At 40.8% G+C, this 23,644-nt stretch overlaps 1 protein-coding gene across 1 annotated transcript in view; it reads left to right on the top strand.

Annotated features, from left to right (window-relative positions):
• AMMECR1 (AMMECR nuclear protein 1) overlaps positions 1–23,644 on the top strand; it is a 150,933-nt gene that overhangs the window by 102,627 nt on the left and 24,662 nt on the right. The window contains 1 exon segment of the mRNA XM_078147723.1: positions 20,598–20,712. Coding sequence (XP_078003849.1) covers positions 20,598–20,712 — 115 coding nt within the window.

Here is a 23,644-nt window from a genome sequence, read left to right as displayed (position 1 = left end):
TTATTCCCTCAGTTTCTCTCACATTTCCCTTCTCTAAACTCATTCTCTAACCTTCTTCACAAGTCAAAAGCTCCCCAAATCACCTTCACAATTTTCTTCTTATTCAGCTCAAGTCTTTCTCTCTTTTCCTTCTCCCTCTCCTACAATCTTCTCCCATGGAAGCCAAGGATGTCAGATGGTGAGATCCTCGAGTTGCTCCTTTCTTGTGGTTGAAACTGTGCTGATTGCATTAAGGCCAGGAATGCTGCAGCACCTCCTAAATAGCACCCATAACAAGTGGATAAAGAATGTATCTCATCCAGACCATGCTTTGCAGTTAGTTGGACAACCCATATAGCTCATCCATCAGGATATATATTTTGAACAGACATGGTGTATAGACAATGAACTGACTCAAGAATGGAGATGGGGAGCAGACTGGATTGCCTTTGGAATACTGAGCAATGGTTTTAATGATTCCATGCTTCTTCCTGAAACAAAGATCCTAGTCTTTAACAACAGTGCTTTCCTGGTGGGGCTGTATGACCATGAACAATAGAATACCATAGTCTATGAAAAATTAAAAGGAATTGAGTAGACTGTAACATGTTGTCAATTAAGAATTGTGCAAAACAGCTGTCAAAATAAAGGATGTCATTAGAAAGGTATAATGGTTTAATGGATAGGGTACTGGATTTGAAGCCAGGAAGACCTGGATTCAAATCCTGCCACAGATACTAGCTTTGTGGCCCTGGATAAATTACTTAACATCTCTGGGCCTCGGTTATCTCATCTGTGAAGTGAGAGGGTTGGATTCAATGACCTCTTAAGTTCCTTCATGCTCTAAGTCTATGATCCTATGTATGGGGGGGGGAAGTAGGTTAGTCATATGATAACTATGAGTGATAACTGATGAACAGCCCACATGTTCTATTGGTATCCGTTCTGTGTCAAGACAACTAGAGGAACCTTCATGTTAGGTTCACTTCTCTCTGTAAGATTCATAGAGACATGAGGAAGAGTCATACAGAAGGAAAAGTAGAGAGTCATTATCCAGTTTGAAGTACTCTTAGGAGAGTCTTGTCTTGTATACATTCTTCTCAAAGACAACAGCCCTCTCTATTGTTGTTTTCAGGCCAACATAGAGCCACCTCAGTACCTGTCATCAGGGAATCACCAACCATGGCTATTTGGTTCTTTCTCTTACATGACAGCACCATTATCCCTTGGAGTGATTTCTTCTTAAGATACTCCCCCTCCTCTTCAGGAATAGTTCCTTTTTATTTCTTAGCTCCAAGTATTCGGAGTTTTTCTTCTGCCTTTCTCTTCCAACTTCTTGACATAGGATAGGATTCTCCTCTGCTGCTTCATATCCTTTTTCTTCTTTATTTTCACATTGAAACCCATCTTCCTTTTTTAAGAAAGAAAGAAAGCAAGAAAGAAAGCAAGAAAGAAAGCAAGAAAGAAAGAAAGAAAGAAAGAAAGAAAGAAAGAAAGAAAAAAGAAAGAAAGAAAGAAAGAAAGAAAGAGAAAGAAAAAACTTCCTTCTCCCTGGTATCCTGAAAAGTAGACAGGGGATTTCTCAAGCCACTTTACCTTTTCTTCTTTCCAAAAGTGGGAGACTCTATACTGTTCATCATTCCTGACAGTGGCAAATACCCTTGACAAACAAAAATCTTCCTGGTTTTTTGGGTTTTTTTTTTGCTTTGATTGCTGGACACAGTTATCTCTGTTGTGTCTATTGAGAAATCTTGTATGAAATTAACATATGCAAGACAAGAGAAGTGCCATTAAGGCTCTAGTTTGCTGTATGACATAAAATGTTCTTTCCCCTATAAGTACTATGGAATGTTGTATTCTCTGTACCTTTCAGTCAACCATGTGACCATAAAAGTGAAATCTGATGTAGAATATAATTTGTGAAAGCCTGTATATTCCTTCCTCATATTTTCATCAAGAATACCTTCAGCATGTATATAAATTATTTTCTTATAAATTTTGTGAAGCTGAGAAAGTAGGCATGTGTGTCAGTGATTATTGATGTCTTCTCAGGTATGTTTTTCCAATAGTAGTACCATCCATACCATGGTGTAGTGGATAAAGAAAAGGCTAGGGTCTTTAGAATCAGGAGGACCTTTGTCCAGTCCTTCTGACATATACTAGGTTTGTGACCAAGGGCAGCTCACATAAATTCTTAGTGCTCCTAGACTGTAAATTGAAAAAAGGTTGCCACTCTGCATTGATGGAGGAAATTTCTACATTAGGAGTTGCCCCACACTGATAAAGTCTCATCCATGATTCTTTCCAATCATTCAGTAAGCTGCCATTTTATAAATATCTTGACCATTGATCCCTCAAAGACCTAATATTGTTTCACTTCAAGCACAGGCCTCTTCTATGACTGTTTGGTCTGGTCCAGTTATCTTCTCATACGTATTGTCTTTAGTTTCATTTCTAATTCCTCGGACAGACCATTGTGAGACTGTGATGTTACAGTTCACATTTGATTGTGCCATTGTCATTGTTGAAGAAAATGCTTTGTTATAGAAATGTTGACATATTTTTCCTATTTTCTGCTTATTTTTCCTTCAGTTTAATCATGCAATGCTCTCAGGATGAGGCATTTTAATTGCATGTCATATGAAATATTCTGCAAACTTGTTTTTCTCTCAACTGCTTCTTGCTATTTTATGAAGTATTGCTCATAATCTCGCACAATCATTCTCCATGATAAGATTTTACAAACAAATTCATATTCTAAACTGATGATGCCATCTCTCTGCTTGTCAAGGAGATCACATGTTTGCTAAGCAAGACAGTTTTCTTGGATCTCTTGACTTCCTTGTGACCATTTCTTTATACCAGATGAACTTTCATGGTATAAGAGCATCATTTTAGAGTTGGAGGGAACCTGAGAGGTAATCTATTCCAGCTCCCCCAATTTTGCAGATAAAGAAATTGAGGCCCAGAGTTGCCCAGAATCACACAGGTAATACTTGGCAGAGCTAGGATTTGAAGCCAGGTTCTCTAACTCTGTAGAGTCAATGTACCACAGTTTCCAATGTACCACATTACCTCTTGGAAATGTGGCATTGTCTGTTCTTTTATCCATTTCTAATTTTTGGAATGTCAATATCTTGTAATAAATAGGTCACATTGGTACGGTTTTAATTTCACATTTGATCTTTATTCTTTCTCTTAATAGGATATTAATTTTTATCTTTGATCTAATAAGTCAGTGGCCTGACTGTATACCAACAACTGATTCAGAAATGACTGCCACATCACTAGCTATCTGTTTCTTAAGATACACTCAGTACCTCTTTTTTTGCAGTATTACTCAACATTTGAGTGCCTTCCTACTTTTTCTTGAGATTTATGATACATAGGCAGGAGACTTATGTGTAGTCTTTGAACAGTTGGCCTCTTCTTTCTTGATCCTGAGTCATATTTTCTAATATTTTTCACCATCCTCTCCAGTATTTATCGGTCACGTAGTATTAAAATGGAGGGTGTTATCAAGTTTTCTCTGTAATTTCTCTACCTCCTCATTCTCTGAAACAGATTTGGTTACATTTTATGATTTTCATGGTGGTCTTTCTACATATGATCATCATAAGTCCTGAATATTAAATTTCAGATAGTGAAAAGACTTGAGAATAAAGGAAGACTTAATATGCAGCTAATAAGACTTATTAAATTAAGAGGAAACAGATGTTTTTAAGTTATGGCAGCTCTGAATCACCAATATCAAATCGGGGAAATAGGAGAGAGCAGAAATCAGTGAAAATATGCCCTTTACCTTTGTAAGAAAAAAAATCAATTTTATTCATATATTTTGTTTTTATATCTCCCCCTACCCACCCCATCCAAGAAAGCAATCCTTTATAACAAAGAATTGAGGGAAGGGGCAGGGACAGGGAGTGAAGTTCAGCAAAATGGACCAAAGTACCAGAAAAGTCTGATATTAAAGGCAGTGTTCCACATTCACAGTCCCATCTCTGCAAAGAAGTAGGAGGAGGGCCCTTTACTTAGAAACTACTTATATCCATGCTTAAAACATTTAGCTAAGCATTGAAGCATTGACCCCCAACAAAGCAGCCTCAAGCTGATAGGTATATATCTGTTTTCCTTAATATGTAAAAACGTATTTGTCATGGACCTGTGGAGTTGGAAGAATTCCCTCCTCTGATGCAAATTGCAAGCAAACTCTAATGTGGTCTTAGAGCCTGTATTCAGAGATGTGAAGTAACTCGCCCAGAGTCACACAGATAGTAGTAGGTGTCAGAGGTGGGATGTGAACCTAGGTCTTCCTGAGTCTAGGTCCACTTGGTCTGTTCTGTCACACTGCCTCTCATTTAAGGAAATCCATGGTATAATTTTACAAGGCTGTTAAAGAGTAATTAAGACCATTAGGCAGCTAGGTTGCTCAGTGGCTAGAGCACTGGGCCTGGAGTCAGGAAGACCTGAGTTCAAATCCAGCCTCACACATTTATTAGCTATGTGACCCTAGGCAAGTCACTTCACCCTATTTGTCTCAGCTTCCTCATCTGAAAAATGAGCGGGAGAAGGAAATGGCAAACTACTCCAGTATTCTTCACTAAGAAAACCCCATGGATGGTACTGGCAATGCTGTGGTCCATGGGGACACAAAGAGTAGGATACAACTGAACAACAACAACGAAGACCATTATTCTCCTTCAACTTGTTTATAAGCATCACTTATTCTTGGAATAATGAAAATGGCTGCTCTGTGCAAGTCATATAGTTCTTTCTGGCAACGTCTTAGCTTTTGACTTAGCACAATGGTTGTAGTCCCTTACTTTATACCACAGGTGGATTCGTAGAAAATTGTGCTTAAATTGAAATGCTGTAATTTAGCTGTCATCAAGTCAGATCGGAGCTTATTAAAATAGTATCCCTTCTATTGCTGAGCCATTTGCTCCAAAGAGTACTTTCCCTAAAGACACCTTGCTTAACTCCACCCCAGTCTAGACAGACCCTCACTTGACTCCCTCCACACACACTTAAGCTAACATCCTTTCTCTCTTTTACCCTTTTCAACCAAACTCCTAGAAAAAGTTGTCCATACTTGATTCCTCTATTTCCTCTCCTCTTATTCACTTCTCAACCCATTGCAATCTGTCAGTCCAGAAGCATTACTATATGCCAGATGTGCTACCAACCTCATCATTAAAGTGAAACTGCTCTCTCCAAAGTTACCAATGTCCTCTTAGTTGTCAAATCTAATGGCTTTTTCCTCAATTCTCATCCTTTTTGACCTCTCTGAAACCTTTGACACTATTAACCACCCTCTCCTACTGAATACTCTATTATCTCTGAGCTGACACTCTTGGTTATCTTCCTATCTGTCTGAGTGCTGCTTAGTCTCCTTCATTTGATTGTTATTTATATCCCATCACCTAATGGTAGCCTTAAGCTCAAGGCTCTGTCTTGGGCCTTCTGTTCTCTTTGTATGTATCCTCTCACTGGTGACCTCATAAATTCCCATGGGTTTCATTATCATCTCTGTACAGATGACTCTCAGACCCATATATCCATCCCTAGTTTCTCTCCTGTGCACCGGTCCTGCTTTACCACCTGCCTGTTGGACATTTTGAACTAAATGTCCCAAAGGCATAAGATTATTGAATCATAAGATCATAGATTTAGAATTGACAGGGATCTTAGAGGACATCTAGTCTAACCTACTCATTTTAGAGATAAGAAAACTGAGGCCTAGAGATGTTAAGTGACTTGAGGCAGATAGGTGACACACTAGATAGAACACTAGACCTGGTGTCAGGAAAACTTGAATTCAAATTCAGCCTCAGATACTAGTTGTATGGCCCTGGGCAAGGCACTTAATCTCTATGTGCCTCAGTTTCCTCATCTATAAAATGGGGATGATAATAGTAGCACCGAACTCCCAGAGTTGTTTTGAAGACAAATGGAGATAATACTGTAAAGCTCTTTGCAAAGGGCTGTGTAAATTTAGGGTCATATTACCCAAGGTCACACAGGTAGTAAATGACAAAGCTGGGACATTAAAGCCAGGGCATCTGGTTCCAAATCCGACGCTCCTTCCACTATTCCACAGTACGTACCATTTCAAACTCAGCATGTCCCAAATAGAACTCATTATCTTTCCTTATCACAAACCATAGCCCTCTTTTGAACGTCCCTGCTTCTGTCAAGGGTACCACCATCCTTCGTCACCTTCATCAGCTTCATCATCCTTCATCAGCTTCATCACCTTCATCACATTGAGCTTTGCAACCTCAGTGGTAGCCATGACTCCTCACTCTCACCTTACCTAGCTCATTAGTGTCCAAATCTGATCCTTTCTGCTGCCACATCTCTCCCATCTGTCTTCTCTCAACTTCATAACCACCTCCTAGTTCAAGACCTTGTCCCTCTCTAGTGGTCTATTGCAATAGCCACCTAATTGATCTCCACTACCTTAAGCCTCTCTCTATCCAATCCATCCTTTATATAGCTGCCAAAGAGATTTTCCTGAAGTGTATATCTGACTATGTCACTCCCCTACTCAGTATACTCCAGTGGTTCCTCAGTATTTCTGAGATCAAATATACAGTCCTTTGTTTGGCACTAAAAGCCCTTCACAAGCTGACCCTAGCCTACCTTTCTAGCTTTATTACACACTCCTCCCCATGACCCAGCCAGACTAGCTTTCCATTAGGTCTCCAGTATACTCTCATCTCATCTCTCTGTGCCTTTGCACTGGCTGTCCACTGTGCCTGAGATACTCCCCCTTTTTGCCATTTTCCCTTAGAATTTCTGGTTTGCTTCAGTATTTAGCTCATGTGCTACCTTTTACATGAAGCCTTTCCTGGTTATTCCCAGCTGCTAATGTCATTCCCGCACCTCCCCTCCTCCATTATGTTGTATTTATTTGATATATATATATATATATATGTGTGTGTGTGTGTGTGTGTCCATATTTTATCCCCCCCCCCCCCGTAGACTGTAGAGGGCAGCTAGGTGGCGCTGCAGTGGATAGAGCTCCGGGCCTGTAGTCAGGAAGACTCATCTTCCTGAGTTCAAATCTGGCCTCAGACACTTGCTAGCTGTGTGACCCTGGGCAAGTCACTTCACCTTGTTTGCCTTAGCTTCCTCATCTGTCAAATGAGCTGGAGAAGGAAATGGCAGACCACTCCAGTATGTCTGCCAAGAAAGCCCCAAATGGGGTCACAGAGAGTCAGACACGACTGAAATGACTAAACAACAACAAATACATTGTAAGTTTTTTGAGGAAAGGGACTGTTTCATGTGTGTCTTTGTATCCTCAGCACCCAGCACAGTGCCTGGCACAAAGTAGGTGTCTGACAAATGCTTATTGCTTGATTACTGATTCCTATCCATTCTGTAATCACGTGTGTAGCAAACATGCCCTGACCTCACTCTCCCTGAGCTAAGCCTGCTACATCTGCCCCTCAGGGTTCTCTCTTAGTGCCTTGGCTAGAGCCCCCAGCAGCTGTGCCCTCCCTACTTTTAGGTACCAGTGATTAGCACTCCAGTTTCATTTAACCACTTAACATCAGTTGGCTTTTATAAAGGGATATAACAAGAACAAAAGTGCATATATTTCCCTCCCCTCCTTCCCCTCCACTTTCTGCCACTGCCAGCCCCTTGGGAACACACTTTCCCCTATTCCACCTCATTTTGTGAGGCTCACCCTTAGCACAATTTCTACACAGCATTGATCCCAAGTTCATATCCAGATGTGACACGACTCTAGGATGACTCTCTCTTTCAGCTATCACAGGGCTGGGTCCTAAAGATCATTATTTGTTCCTTGGGGCATTGATACTGAGCTGGCTGCAAAAACCCCATGGTGCCAGGGATCTCTCGTGACCTTCAAAACGTATAAAGTTGGAGCCACTAATCTGTTTACCTAAAACAGAACAACAAATGTTGAGATCTACAGTGAACCCACACCTCTGTTCACAGGGTGCCTGTCGTCCTTGGTGGGGAGAGTCAGAGCCCTCTTCATACAGCATTGTCTCTCACCAGATGCCATCATCGAGAGCGTCTGAGGTATCCATCAAGAGCGGCCAAAAAGAAAATGTCTGAGGTTCTTGTCATTAATGCCTTTTCGAAGATACCCCCTCTGGTCCAGCTACTCAGCCGATCAAAAAGCCTCTCTCTAACCACATGGTTAGCCAACAGGACCCAATTATAGGATATTTGCACTTGTTCTAATGTCTTTCCAAATCACTTCCACTATACATTATAACAACTGTCCTAGAAACAGGCTCCCCAGCTTCTCTGATGTAGAGAATTTGGATCAGTCAAGTGTATCAGTACACTGCTCATGCACCAGTCCTCCTTCCACGCACATGCTTGAACTTTCTAATTCTTCACTAGTTACATAGAGAGAATATATTTGGTTTCTTCAGCTAGGACCCGGACTATCAGCTATATCTCCCACTGTGCCTGTACACAACGTTGGCTCCATCATAGGTATTCAGTTAGCTTTTGGTGAATTACAGAGAAAGCGTGTCAGCAGCATGTCCTTCCTCTGCTTCCAGAATTTACTGGACTGGGGCAGCTGTGTCTGGAGGCTGAAGACCAGGGGATTGTGAGGATGAGAGAAATGATTATTAATAGCTAATGATTTAGGGGGAGTCAGTTCCCCCCCTTTTTTCTATCCTCATTTCAAGACCTCAGTCTCTGAAGGTTGAGCTAACCTTCTCCTCTTTGTTTAAGGTGACTTCCATTCAGTCAGGCTTGGGTGGAGATAGATCCTTTTGTCTAGATTGCCCTTTGTCTGGAAGGCTGGGGATGGTCTGGGTATAGGGATAGTCTCTCAGTCCAAGAGTGGCATGATGTCACTCTCAGCCGCTCATTGGAGTAAACCCACTTCTCTTTGTAAAGTCCAGCCCCCATTCAACTGTTAACCAATTAGAATTGATTGCTGTCTGATTGAACACCTTTTGTCCAAAGGCATATAAACCTAAAAAAGTAGCCATGCAGTCTGTTTGGACGAGAGGATAGCCGCCTTTTTTGTCAATCATATGCTGGCCATGATTGATAAAATTGATTATAATTTACCCCAAAACTTTGTCTCTTGAAGTTATTTCATTTGCCACAGGGAGAAACCAGAATGTGCTCCTTCTGGGAAGCATGTGCCCTTCACATGAGGGTGCCTACCCACATTGGCTGTCAAACACCCAGCGAGAAGCATAGTTCCAGTGTGCAGGTGTAGGGGAAATCCTGGCAGGCCCAGAGTTGAGGACAGTTTGAATCATATGCTCACTTCCTTTCCCTCTTGAGTATATCACCTCTTTCTGCTCTGGCTGCAGTTCAGGGACAGGGAGCAAGCTTGATCTGGCCACTACTCAAGTGCTTTCTCCCAGAGCAAGTTATCATTTTGTCAAGAGTAGATTTTTCTCAAGGAACATTTATAGAGCCATGTAAATTAGTGGCCTCTGTGCCTACAGTTTGGAGTCTCATCATCTTCCTATTTGTTTGAGTTAATGTTACTTCTCTGGCACCTGCCTCCAGTGGGTTCTGGGTCTAAGAAGCAGTATTTGCCACTTACATTTCTTGGGAGACCAAGAATCTTGGTTCATTTGTCTATATACCTATGTGGGGCAGGTCCCACTAATGAAGATGACTTGCAGAGTAGGCAAGGCTGCTCCCCATCTCCACGTGTATCTGTTAAAACACCTGGGGAAGAAGCAAGAACAGCCATAAAACCATGTTAAACATAAACACAAGTAAGGGGGAAAGTTGGCAAAGGTGGTTATTTTACTGATACCACGTCAGTGAAATCCTATAGCCCATCATCAACCATGATGTGGGATAGGAATCTGTGGATAGCACCTGTATCAGATACTTCGATGTGAGTTATTTCCAGAGAAGGCATTGCCCTATGGTTAATGCTTAAGTGTTAAGGCTGATTTCTTAATTGCATTTTTGACACTAGATTTATTAACCGGACTTCACCAGAATCTCACTACTAGTCACAGCTCTGATGAATTCTTGGTGTCCCAGGGCTCCACTGAAGTTTCTGAACATATCAAAGCCAATAGATTTGCATAGCATTCAATGAAATTAGAGGTGGTAGAGGTCATGAATTTAAAGCTGGAAGGGACTTTTGAGGTCAGCCAGTCCATCCATAGAGGAGGAAAATGAAACACAGAGGTGAAGTGATTTGCTCAGGGCCACATAGGTAGTAAGTAGCAAAACTGAGGTTTGAACTCCCTATCCCCGACGTTATTTCCAATGCATAGATATAAAGGCTTAGTACTTAAACTAAAGAAAAGAATGCTAATTGTCCAATTTGGAAAATAAAGTTTATGTGTGAGGTGATTTACTCAACCCCACCTCACTTAAAGTAAGTGATAAGATGCCCAGTCAGCCAACCAATAAGCTTTAGATTAAGTCCTTGGAAGCATAGTAGCTTTGTACAAGAATTGTGTTGACATAGGCCAAGAAAGCCTGGCTGTGCAAGGTGTCATCTATAAATTATCAAGTGAGATGAGAAGAGATTCATTTGACGGATTAGAGCACTCATGACCTTCTAGCAGCTCTTAGAAGAATCATCTTGAGGGAGGGGGTGGAATGGAGAGGTCTCAGCTTTGACCTTGATCAGATCTTCTTTCCCTCATCCCCTCTGGCCAGAAGATGCTGTACCTCCCATTTTCCCATGGGTGTCTTAGCTGCCTATGTCTGAAAACAATGTCTCTATCAGGAACCAAAGACAGATGGTTACAGATTCATGATGTTTAAGGAGAACTTCTTGAGCACCTTATGAAAGAGAGAAGACTTCCAGCAACTGTTAGCTACATGTGCTTATCTACGCTTGAGTCCACTTTTCCCTGGACTCTGTACTTCTGGTGTCATAGACTTTTGGGTACATATTTTGTACCAACTCTGCTTACTGTACCACCATAGTAGGTACTCATTCTCAAAAGCCACTTAAGGTGGGCTAAGTTGATGGAAAGCATACCAGCGGGGGCTCAAGTCAATGACATTGATCACCTCCTGACCCCTCAGTTAATACCCCTAAAACTCTGAAAGAGAGATAGAGCCAAACTCTGGGGGCTTAACTTGTTAGGGGAAATGGGACTTGGAATAAGGATCCTTTGAACCTATATATGCTATGAAAGTAATGTGTTTATAATAATCTCTGAAACCAAAAGCAAATCCACATAAAATTGATCTCCTTTCACAGGCAGCAAGATGCTTTTGACTCATTTCAGCATATGGTCAGTATATATAAGTATAGTTGAAATCTAAAATAACACTTAAGGGGGGGCAGCTAGGTGGCGCCATGGATAGAGCACCGGCCCTGAAGTCAGGAGGACCTGAGTTCAAATCCAGCCTCAGACCAAACACTCGACACTTACTAAGTGTGTGACCCTGGGCAACTCACTTAACCCCAATTGCGAAAGAAAGAAAGAAAGAAAGAAAGAAAGAAAGAAAGAAAGAAAGAAAGGAAGAAAGGAAGGAAGGAAGGAAGGAAGGAAGGAAGGAAGGAAGGAAGGAAGGAAGGAAGGAAGGAAGGAAGGAACGAAAAGAAAAGAAAGAAAAAATAATAACACTTAAGTAAAAATTTGACATGGGAGACATTATGCTGGACTGGAAATCGGGAGACCTAGGTTTTGATTCCTGGCTGTGATATTGAGAAAATCATTTCCCCTTTCTGAGCTTCAGTTTCCCTCTCTGTAAGATGAAGAGGTTGCACTAGATAATCTCTAGAGCCCCTTTCCCAAACTAAAATCTTTGATGACTTTTTTTTCTTTTTGGTGAGGTAGTCGGGCTTAAGTGACTTGCCCAGGGTCACATAGCTAGTAAATGTCAAGTGTCTGAGGCCAGATTTGAACTCAGATCCTCCTGACTCCAAGGCCAATGCTATATCCACTGAGCCACCTAGCTGCCCCTTTTTTGATGACTTTTTAAAAACCTTCTACATTTGTGATTACATGTGTGATTGTAATCACTCAAATAGTAAGAAAAATATTATGAAACATTAAGTCAAAGAAATTAATCTTAACTTGTTATCTGTGAGAATTGTTGTGCTTGGCAAATCTTAAAAAGAGTAGATTATCATAAATATGTATCTGGTTATTGAGGGCATTTTAAAATTTATATTTGAAAATGGATAGAATGATTTAAAACTACTCCTGGGTGTTTAGCTCCAATCCCAATCCCAATCCTAATCCTAAAACAGAGATTGGGATTTCATAGCACAGAAACCAACAAAGAAAGGTCCCGCAACTTCAAAGTGCTTTCTGACCACAACTTCATTTTGGTGTGTAAGTCACAAAAGACTGTCTAATTATAGATGTGACTCTAAGTATAACTATAGACTCTTCCCATAAAGGGAGGGGCTGGACCCTCTGAGGACGAGCATCTGGGTGTGTGCCAGGGATGATGATGTGAAGCCACAGGTGCTACCAAGAGGAAAGAACGTCCAGTAAGCATCCAAGGAAGCAGAAGTGAGTAGTAGCCGAAGGGACTGAGACATTTATTTATTGACCTGACATTAACAGTAGAGGACTCTGCTGTATTCCTGGGGCATGTATCTGTGATATAATACAGGCTTTAGAGGCCTTGAGTCCAGCACCCTCTCATTTTGCAGAGGAGGGAAATGTGGCACACAGAGGTAGAATGGCCTGCTCAAGGCCTTGCAGATCATGAGCTTCTAAGGCCATCCAGGCTAGTGTCCCGCAGATGACGAAATCCTGCCGAGTCCCCTCCAGCCCGAAGACCAGGGACAACTTCTAGTGATTCCTGTGGAGAGAAGTGATATTGCCAGAAGGCATCGAGGCAGCCAGAACCTAGGCAGCCAGAACCTTGGCAGCCCACGTGGCATTTTCATCAAGGGGCTTTGAAAGAGAAAAGCAAACTTGGGACATGGACAGTTGGTTAAGATGTTATCTGAAAATGGAGTTTTGGCCATGGCTTCAATATAGGCATGTGATAGGGTCTGATCCAAATGAAGCACAACTACATGAAGCCTTTCTCAATTCCCCTAACTTGCTAGTACCCTCCCTCCCAAATGACTAAGTATCTAACTACTTTATGTATACTTGTATTTATTCACTTTCCATTTCTGCTGTATATACTTATAGGTGTACTTGTCTTCCCCATTAGAAGATATGCTCCTTGCAAGTAGGTATTGTTATTGTCTTTATACCCAGCTTTGTGCCCAGCACTTAGCAAATGCCTGTTGATTGTTTGAGTCCTGCACATCTAAGCCAAAAAGAGAGGAAGGGGGAGGGAGAAGGCTGCCTACATAAATCTGCCAACCTCTGCCAATCTATACATCTTAGAGAGTAACTACAGTCTAGGAAGAGGAGTTGTGCGGACACCCAAGAATTCACAGGACATGGAGAGTGAGAGAGAAGCCAGCAGTAAAATCCATGGCCTCTGATGTCTGTGTAGAAATGCACAGAGGATGGTCACCAAGCAGAGTGGCCTAAGGAACCCTGTGAAAGAACCACTAGGTTGACTTAGAAGATGGCTTGAGAAAGGCACAAGAATTCAAAACAAATATCATATAAGAGGGGAGACAGGGCGACAGAGTGGCATCACATATTAAGAAAATATATTAAAGTAAGAAAATCCTGGAACCCGAGGGGGAAAAGCCTAGTGGAGAGCATTTGGATAATTATGGAAGGAGTAACAGAAGCAATATTGTCATTGGACTGGATTACAGATCATCAAGGCTGGAGGAAGAAAGAATTGAAGATCTGAGGAAACAAAGGACAAGCCTGACATGAAAGCATAATATAGTATAAATGGGGGGGGGGGTGCGCTTCAGTTATTCAGACAATTGCTAGTGTTCTCTCTCTTTTCCAAAAGCAGAACTAAATTAGAAGTATAGTGCTTTAGGGGCTTTGGTGTCAAAAGCCTGTGTTCAGATTCTAGTTAAAATCTGTGTGACCTTTGGCAGGACTCAAAACTTCTTTGAGCCTCAGTTTGTCCATCTATGGAACTTGATTGGACTAGATGCCTACTAAGGGCTCTTCTAACTATAATTCTATGATCCTATAAAATTCATCCTTTAAAGGGTATAAGAAGTGGCACTGTTATTATGGAACTGATTTTGATTCTCAAGAAAGAAAAACAAAACAGTGGGAGCCTGAGGAGAGTGAGAATGATCTCTCCATCCTAGAATTCATGACAAGGAAAGCCAAACACAATTTGACATGCATCCTACATTTGGGAAGTATAAAATTCAAAGTTCAAAGAAAAGCATATTATAAAATCCCATGGCTTCAGATTCTACAAAAGAAGTTACTTTAGGATAGAGTGAGCAGTTCTCAAAAATAAAGTTCTGAAGAGGCAGAAACAATTCTAGTGAGGAGAAAAAGGAATTGTTTAAAGACAGATGTAGATCTATAGAAAACTCATCAACCAGCTTCAAATTGTAAAAGATAAGTATAGAAAATGGAAGCACTGGTAAGTAATGGAGGATGAATACAATCCTGCAGCTGGGCCAGTTTGAATAGGGTCAGGAATGCTAAAGCAGGGAATTCAGAGGACAGCCAAAGACAGGGCTTTTAAAGCTATCTTGAAGAAAAGAGGAGGATGACTGCTAAAACGAGGTAAGGGAATGAAAACACCACTATTCAACTCTCTTTTGCTTTTTTTCTCTGCCAAGGGAGAATGATCTTTGGACTGGAAAAGATTTTAAAAAAAAAAAAGGCTAACAGGAAGCTGAGATCCAGGAAAAATAAGGAAGAACAATTAGTTATCCTTAATGAAGTCAAGGCCCATATCAAACTTAACCCTTGTGTATTGAAAGAACTGGTGGATGAGATGGCCAGACCACCATCGGTTCTCTTTGAACAATCTTATAGAACAAGAGTGGTAATACAGGTCTAGAGAAGGGCAAGTATTGTCTAGTTGAGTTTGTTTGGGTTTGGTTTTTGTTTGTTTGTTTGGCCTTGATGTTTCTATATTTGTCAGAACATTTTCTTTTGACATTACTATCTTTGCCAAAGTATAGTGAAAATCCAGTATAATGTGATTTATTTGTACTATAAGGAGGATAGCTGTTTAGCAAATCCATTCACATCTACTGAATTTACCACCCAGCACATTGCAACTAACTCACAAAGTACAATTATCCCTTCCACATCGCAGGGGTTAGGTGCATGGCACCCCTTCGATCTGGAAAATCTGCATAAAATTTTTTAGTCTTCCCTTCATACCAGAGAAGGAGTCTGAACTATTATGGATAATTCATATATAATATGATACATATTATATTTATACATGCATGTAATATGTAATATAATAACACATAATTCATATGTAAGATAATGTGTTGATATTATGTAACTATACATATATTTTATGCATTTCTGAGTTTGTAGACTTTTTCTATGTCATCTGCTGGTCTTCACATGTTATCTGTGGCTTCTGCCAAACTCCCCAAAATTCCCATTTAATTTCTTATTCCGATTTGTGATATATTGAAACCTCCATGGGGTAAGTTACTATGTGGAAGGGATAACTATCCTTGTGTCTCCACTGCCATAAATTATCAGATTCCATTAAGTATTTTATGTACACTTAATCACTACTAAAGTGAAATAGTCCCTGCCTTCTTCTTGAGGACTTATGCTCGAATGAATGAGGGGAACAATATGTACATCGACAAATATATACGTAAAAGTATGAGGGAGAGCACTAGCAGTTGGGGAGATAATAAGGAAGGCCTTCATGTAGAAGGTGGTATCTGAGCTGTTTTGAAAGAAGAGGTGATACCTATCAGATCTATGGAGAACAGAAGAATTCATGACCAAACAGGAGATAGAGAACATTATGAAAAGCAAGATGGATAATTTTAATTACATTAAATTGAAAAGTTTTTGCACAAACAAAGCCAATGCAACTAAGATTAGAAGGAAGGTATAAAATTGGGAAAGAATTTTTACAACCAGTCTAAGACAAGCCATTCCCCAATTGATAAATGGTCAAAGGATATGAACAGACAGTTCTCAGATGAAGAAATTAAAGCCATCTATAGTCATATGAAAAAATGCTCTAAATCGTTATTGATTAGAGAAATGCAAATCAAAACAACTCTGAGGTACCACATCACACCTATCAGATTGGCCAACATGACAAAACAGGAAAATGATACATGTTGGAGAAGATGTGGGAAAATTGGAACACTAATACATTGCTGGTGGAGTTGTGAAATGATCCAGCCATTTTGGAGAACAATTTGGAACTATGCCCAAAGGGCTACAAAAAAGGTATGCATACCCTTTGATCCAGCAATAGCACTTCTAGGGCTATATCCCAAAGAGATCAAACAAATGGGAAAAGGACCCACATGTACAAAAATATTCATAGCAGCTCTTTTTGTGGTGGCAAAGAATTGGAAATTGAGAGGAGGCCCATCCATTGGGGAATGGCTGAGCAAGTTGTGGTATATGAATATAATGGAATACTATTGTTCTATAAGAAATGATGAACAGGCTGACTTCAGAAAAACCTGGAAAGACTTGTATGCTCTGATGCTGAGTGAAGTGAGCAGAACCAAGAGGACTTTGTACACAATAACAGCCACATTATGCGATGACTAAGATCGTTAAACTGAGCCCTTCTCAGCATTAGGAGGATCTAAGACATCTCCAGAGGCCTCAGGATGGTAAATGCTGTCCACATCCAAAGAAAGAACTATGGAAGTCGAATCGCTATCACTTACTTTTACCTTCTGTTGAGTTTTGTTTCCTCTTTCTGATGGTTCCTCCTATTGGTTTTAATTTTTACTTACAACTTCACTAATGTGAAAATATGTTTAATGGGTATGTAAATGTAAAGCCTATATCAGATTGTGTGCCGTCTTGGGGAGGGTGGGGGGGAGGAAAGGGGAGAAAAATTTTCAACTCAAAAGCATATGGAAGTGATTGTTGATAAATCAAAATAAATTAATAAAATTTTAAAAAAAAGAAAGAAAGAAGAGGTGAAGGGGCAGCTAGGTGGCGCAGTGGATAGAGCACCAGCCCTGGAGTCAGGAGGACCTGGGTTCAAATCCGACCTCAGACACTTGACACTTACTAGCTGTGTGACCCTGGGCAAGTCACTTAACCTCATTGTCGGGGAGTGGGAGGAAGAGGTGGAGGTGAGGAGGAAGCTCAGGCCAGGCATGAAAGACACCCAATACACGAGCGCAGAGATGGGATACGGAGTGTTATGTATGCAGAGCAGTGAGTAGACTGGTATGGCTGGGCCACAGAGTTTGAAGAGGAGAGTAGTATAGGACTGAACTAGAAGGAAGCCAGGTCGTAAAGAAATTAAAATGTTATACAGAAAGAGTCAATATTTGAGCCTAAGCCATTGGAATTTGTTGAGCAGCCACGTGGGATGTGATCAGATTCATGCTTTAGGAAAATCACTTTGGCAGCTGTGAGATCAGGATGGCAGCTTGTGAGTGGAGACCAATGAAATGTTACTGTCTTGTGAGAGGTGATGTGGATCTAGAAATTATAAGACTTATCAACTAATTCGTTACATGGAACGAGTGACAGTTGGGATGACACCAAAGTTGTGAACCTTGATGATTGAGAAGAGAATGGTACCAATTCTGAAAAGGAGTGGAGGTGGGAAGATGATGAGTTCAGTTTGGGACCTGTTGAATTTGAATTTGAATTGCCTGCAGGATGTCCAGTTGGAAATGTCTGTAATCTAGCTTATGATACATTGTTACTACGAACAGATAAAAACCATGCCTTCTGTCTCAGATTTCCACTTTTTTAAAAAGCCAAGAGAGTGGAGTCTCAATTTCTGGCAAAATTCCAGAACGTAGCAATAATACTAGATCCTAGGCTAGGGAAGCACAGAGAATGCCAGAGTCATCTTCTTTCCTTTTTTGACAGGGCAGACCAGTAAGTAAATCAGTGGAATGCTATAGATTTGGTTTCTCTAGGTTTCAGCAATGCATTTGCCAGTCTCCTTGTTTTTTCTTGTGGATCTGATAGGGGAATAAGAGAAGGGAACAAGCCTGCTTTGCACCAGCGCTCTGCTAAGCACTTTATAGATTTGGTTTCATTTGATAAAGTAATGCCGGCTACAAGGCAGTGCAGTGAGCTGCATTCTGAATTTCTGGAATGACTGGAGGCAAAGGACAGTCATTGCTGGATTGGCTTCAGTTTAGAAAGTGGTTTCTACACACTGTGTGCCAAGTACCCAAAGAACCCATCCGTCTTTCATCCTGTGCTGTGTGTCTTCTTTAAATGATTAATAAATATCTTTTGGTTTTGCCCCACATATTTCCCAATAGATTCATCCTCCCTCCCCCTCCTAGATAACCACTCAGCAAAACTAACCAACCCATAGCAAAAATCAGTTGTCGTGTGCAGTGTTCCATGCAAAGAAGGCGGAGGAGAGAGAGGCAGGCAGTGCTTTCTCATATTTCCTCTTTGAAGACAGGCTTGGCCATTACAATTTCACAGCATTCAGTTTCAATTGATTTTTTTATTGTCCTTCTTTCCCTTAGTTGTTGTAGTGTCTGTGCATATTGTTCTGCTGCTCCTGCTTACTTTATCTGGCACTATATCCACAACTCAGATGAAGGCACAGATGGCGTGCTTATCAGATTTGCAGCTAAGATGTTGGATGATAGAATCAGAATCCAGCAGAATTGTCCAGGCTGAGACATTGAACTGAAATCTAATAAGGTGAAAAATTATTTAAATTATTTGAAAGTTAAGTATTAATTATTAACTTTGTAACTAACTATTAGCTAATTATTGTAGTTATTCCACCTGTCACTACTGCCCAACTTCTCCCCACCTGGACCAGTACCCACTTCACTGAACCTGGACCCCCAGAACCCATGGCTCCAATCCCTGGGGAGATTAATTTATCCATCTTTGGAACTCCCACCCTAGGGCTCAGCCGTTTTGATTGATGACTGAGTGAGAACAAGCTAATACACTTAGCCTTCTTTATCTATTCATTGGTCCTAGACCCTATTGGACTTTCATATCTCATACAGCCATCTACCAAGCTTGCCTGGCACCCTATGTTCTGGATACAAGAATCAAATCAGTACTACCATTGCTACAGGAAAGGGCATACCAATCAACTGCCCACTGGTTCCAGTCGCTATTCTTGTAACCTTCTAAACCCAAATCCTCCTCTCTAGCCGTGGCTTCTCTAAAGGAGTTGTCTCTCCCAATTAGAATATAAGCTCCTTGAGGGCAGAGGTTTTTTTCTTTCTTGTACTTTTATGCCTGGTCCTTTAAAAAAAAAATCCACTTCACCAATGCAAGATAGGGAAAATGTGGTTAGAAGTTTATCGAAAAAAAGATGTGGGGTTAGTGGAGTCAGTATGAGGGAGACAAGAGTGTGATGTAGCTGTCTAAAAAGCTCACATAATCTTAGCCTTTATTAAGAAAGGCACAGTGTCCAGAACAGAAGTCATAAGTAAGGAAATCAGGAAAAAACAGCTCATTATATTATATTTATAAAATCTTAATAAATTCAAGCCCCACTGTCCTCGCCTCAGGTCAGACCTAGAAATTTGGGTACCACAGTTTAGAAAGGATATTGATGAACTGGACAACAACCAGGTTGACAGAAGGCCTTGATATCGTAACCATACATGAATTGCTTAAAGGAATTTAAGATGTTTATCCTGGAGAAAGAGAAGACTTAGTGGGGAAAACAATAATTCTTTTCAAGTATTTAAAAGGCTGCCATATTGAAGAGGTCTTGGGTTTATCCTATTTAGTTCCAGAAAGCAGGACTAGAAGTGCTGCCTAGAAGTCTCAGAGGCAGATTTCCTCTCTGTGGAAGGAAAAACTTCCTAAGAATTGAAGCTGGCCAAAATCGAAATGGGCTACGTGGGGAGGGAGTGGGCTCCTCCTCATTTGAGGTCTTCAAACAAAGGCTGGATAATCACATTTTGAGAATGGTGTGGACTGCGTTCTTGGTCAGGCGTGGGTTGGACCAGATGGCCAGCCTCTGAGGTGCCTTCTGATGTCTGGGATTCTCAGTGTCTGCAATCCTTCCAAAATCACTGACAGTGGCCCATTTCCTGGAGCTTCACAGCTTCTGAGTCACACACTGAATGATCTATACTTGACAAGATTGATTTTCTTCAAGCAAAAGCAATCAAAGTTAAGGGAAAACTAAAACAAACTTTAGTCTACCTCTTTTTCTCCCGACATGACATTTTCTTCTAGTACATGATCCAAAAATCTTCTCACAAGTTTCCACTGGTCTTCCCCCCCCCCAAAATAAATGATTTAATGTGAAATCTTACATTATCAGTTTATTACATACAGTACTAAGGAAGTCCATCAGAAAGTGATTACATAGGAAATGTAATTGATCATTTTATTTATTTGTTTATTTTGGGGTAATTGAAGGGGCTACAGAATTGGCTGTCTGAGAGGTCTGCAAGCAAGCAGTATTAAGTATGGGAAATAGTGACTTATAAAATCTTTATATTTTCCTGGGGCCTTAGAATACATTTGAGGATGATTAGTGTCAGCTCCAGCATCTTAAAGTTTTTATCATCTCTTACCTTTTTTTTTTTATGATTGCCGCATTTGCAATTTTTGAAGTGATCTGTTCAGTTTTTCTTTTAAAATGTGTTTTCTTTTCAACAGTGCCCTTAAAGATAGCCGTTTCCCCCCAATGACAAGGGAGGAGCTGCCCCGGCTAACCTGCTCAGTGTCTCTGCTCACTAACTTTGAAGATGTCTGTGATTATTTGGACTGGGAGGTAAGATTGTGAAAATCACTTAGAGAAAATTAGAGATGAATTTTCATTACACATAAATCACCATGACTATAAAATCCTCTGGCAGCTTTTTTTTTGTAGTAATGGGATTGAATATAAGATGTATATTAAAACCCAGGGATATTCCAAAAACCTAATTTGTTTGAACTTTATCCCCAATTAGAACTTTTTACCAGAACTTTTCTGGAGGTTTCTTTCTCTTTTTTCCCTTCTCGGACAGTTTGTAGTTGCCAGGGAGTGATGATGTGGTCAAAAGGTGGACGTGGGAAGAAAGGGAGCTAGAGGGATAATCTGTCAGGCAGGTAATTTAGCCCCTGGGGAATGGAGTGATGGCTGAATAGAACAAGTCTGTCTCTCGTTCTTGGCTGTGTTAATTTATATAATGTGTATAGCTAGCAAGTAAGTCTGTGGTTAGAGCTGTATTTTTTTTCCTTCTCTTTCTTGGTGGATTGTGGGCTTATGTAGCCACTGTGATTTGCAGTGGTGCTCAGGTGAGTGGTATGGCACAGAGGGGGGAGTATACTTCTACACCGTCTTATTCCATCGTTTGGACAGTGACCATGTCTTAAGATTTCAGTACTTCTCTTGAAAAAAAGTAGTAAGAGTAGGTCTCTCTTATGGAGACCACTGACTGTCGGAGCCTTGTGGGCAGAGCGCTGCCTTGGCAGCGGACTGGCCTGGGCTTTTATTTTGGCTCAGCCACTGATTGGCTTGGGTAGTTCACTCTGCTGTATTTCAGGTTTTTTCCACATACAGAAAAAGGCATTTATAAAGTTCCTAGTCTTGATTTAAAAGTGTCTGTGATAAAAAAATTGTTAGGCCCAAGTAATTTTGGAACCTTCTAACATTCCATAATTTTGGGATCTGCCAGGAAAGAGCACAAATAACATATTTTTTCTTTGTGAAAAGACAACCTAGACAGTATAGGATGAAATACAGCCTTCTGGCTTTGTGGGCTTTTAGGAGGGGAGAGTATTAGCAGAGCAGCTTCTGGAGATTTTTCATAAGGGAAAACAAAATCAAATAGTTAGACTATACCATAAGTGTTTCCTAAGATGCTTCTTGAAATGAGGTGGGATGAAGAAGGAGGCCATCCCGGTAATTGTATTTTGAGTGGCTCCAGATCTTCTACCAAGCAGTAGTGACTGGCTCAGCACCTTGGAGTGGTCTTTCTGCAGTTCTAGGGCCAAGCCCCCTGATTCACAGTTCACTGTCCTGGGTGGAAGGGAGTGTCCCAGGGCTGGTGGACATCCCTGAGAACAAACAGTTCCCCTTTCTTCACTTGTCACTGAGCTTGAACTGCAGTTGTGGCCAGACTGGGGAGGAAAAGGGGATAGTGGCGCCTGGAGCGAAGGGATGTTGGTAAGCCCAAAGCACACCTATCGCCCTCTTTAATCCATCTCCCAGTCTGTCTGAAAGGGAAATTACCCTTTTGGCTGTTGAGTTTTTGTATATTTGGGGCTAGTCTTATGCTTGGTGGTAGAAAGAGCCTCCAGAGGTGGGGGCTCACCAAATGTTTGATAGTCGTGAAGGGGCTCTCTGTATCTCAGCTGTCAGCATCCTGCCTTTAGCTCTACTATCCTGTGGCATTGGGTCCCTTAGGTTGTTATGGTTGTGCATTGTGGGAATCTTGAATCTTTTTCAAGATTTATATTGAATCAGGAGCAGCTAGGTGGTGCTATGGATAGAGTGTCAGGCTTGGAGTCAGGAAGACCCTAGTTTAAATCCATCCTAAGACACTTAGTAGCTGTGTGACCCTGAGCAAATCACTTCACTTCTGTTTGCCTCAGTTTCCTCAACTCTAAAATGGGGATAATAAAATGCAAACCAAAACAACTCTGAGGTACCACATCACACCTATCAGATTGGCCAACATGACAAAACAGGAAAATGATAAATGTTGGAGAAGATGTGGGAAAATTGGAACACTAATACATTGCTGGTGGAGTTGTGAAATGATCCAACCATTCTGGAGAACAATTTGGAACTATGCCCAAAGGGCTACAAAAATGTGCATACCCTTTGATCCAGCAATAGCACTTCTAGGGCTATATCCCAAAGAGATCAAACAAATGGGAAAAGGACCTATATGTACAAAAATATACATAGCAGCTCTTTTTGTGGTGGCAAAGAATTGGAAATTGAGAGGATGCCCATCAATTGGGGAATGGCTGAGCAAGTTGTGGTATATGACTGTAATGGAATACTATTGTGCTGTAAGAAATGATGAACAGGCTGACTTCAGAAAAACCTGGGAAGACTTATATGATCTGATGCTGAGTGAAGTGAGCAGAACCAAGAGGACTTTGTACACAATAACAGCCACGTTATGCAATGACTAAGATTGTTAAACTGAACCCTTCTCAGCATTAGGAGGATCTAAGACATCTCCAGAGGCCTCAGGATGGAAAATGCTATCCACATCCAAAGAAAGAACTATGGAAGTCGAATCGCTATCACTTACTTTTACCTTCTGTTGAGTTTTGTTTCCTCTTTCTGATGGTTCCTCCTACTGGTTTTAATTTTTCCTTACAACTTCACTAATGTGAAAATATGTTTAATGGGTATGTAAATGTAAAGGCTATGTCAGATTGTGTGCCGTCTTGGGGAGGGTGGGGGGGAGGAAAGGGGAGAAAATTTTTCAACTCAAAAGCATGTGGAAGTGATTGTTGATAAATCAAAATAAATTAATTTTTTAAAAAATGGGGATAATATTACCCGCTATCTCCCAGGGTTGTTGTAAGGATCAAATGCTCTAATTTAAAGTGTTTAGTGCAGTGCCTGTCACATAGCAAGTGCTATATAAATGTTATTAATATCATTTTGGAGCCTGTATTAATATCCTTCCTATGATCCTTACCCACTTGTGCAAAAGCATGCTATATTTTAAGGAATTTAATCCAAACACTTTTTT

This window comes from Phascolarctos cinereus, unplaced genomic scaffold (genome assembly GCF_003287225.1).
Source record: "Phascolarctos cinereus isolate Bilbo 61053 unplaced genomic scaffold, phaCin_HiC Scaffold_8;HRSCAF=390, whole genome shotgun sequence".
Classification (NCBI taxonomy): domain Eukaryota; kingdom Metazoa; phylum Chordata; class Mammalia; order Diprotodontia; family Phascolarctidae; genus Phascolarctos; species Phascolarctos cinereus.
Note: the sequence above shows the minus strand (reverse complement) of the source record. Positions and strands in the feature narration are given on the sequence as shown.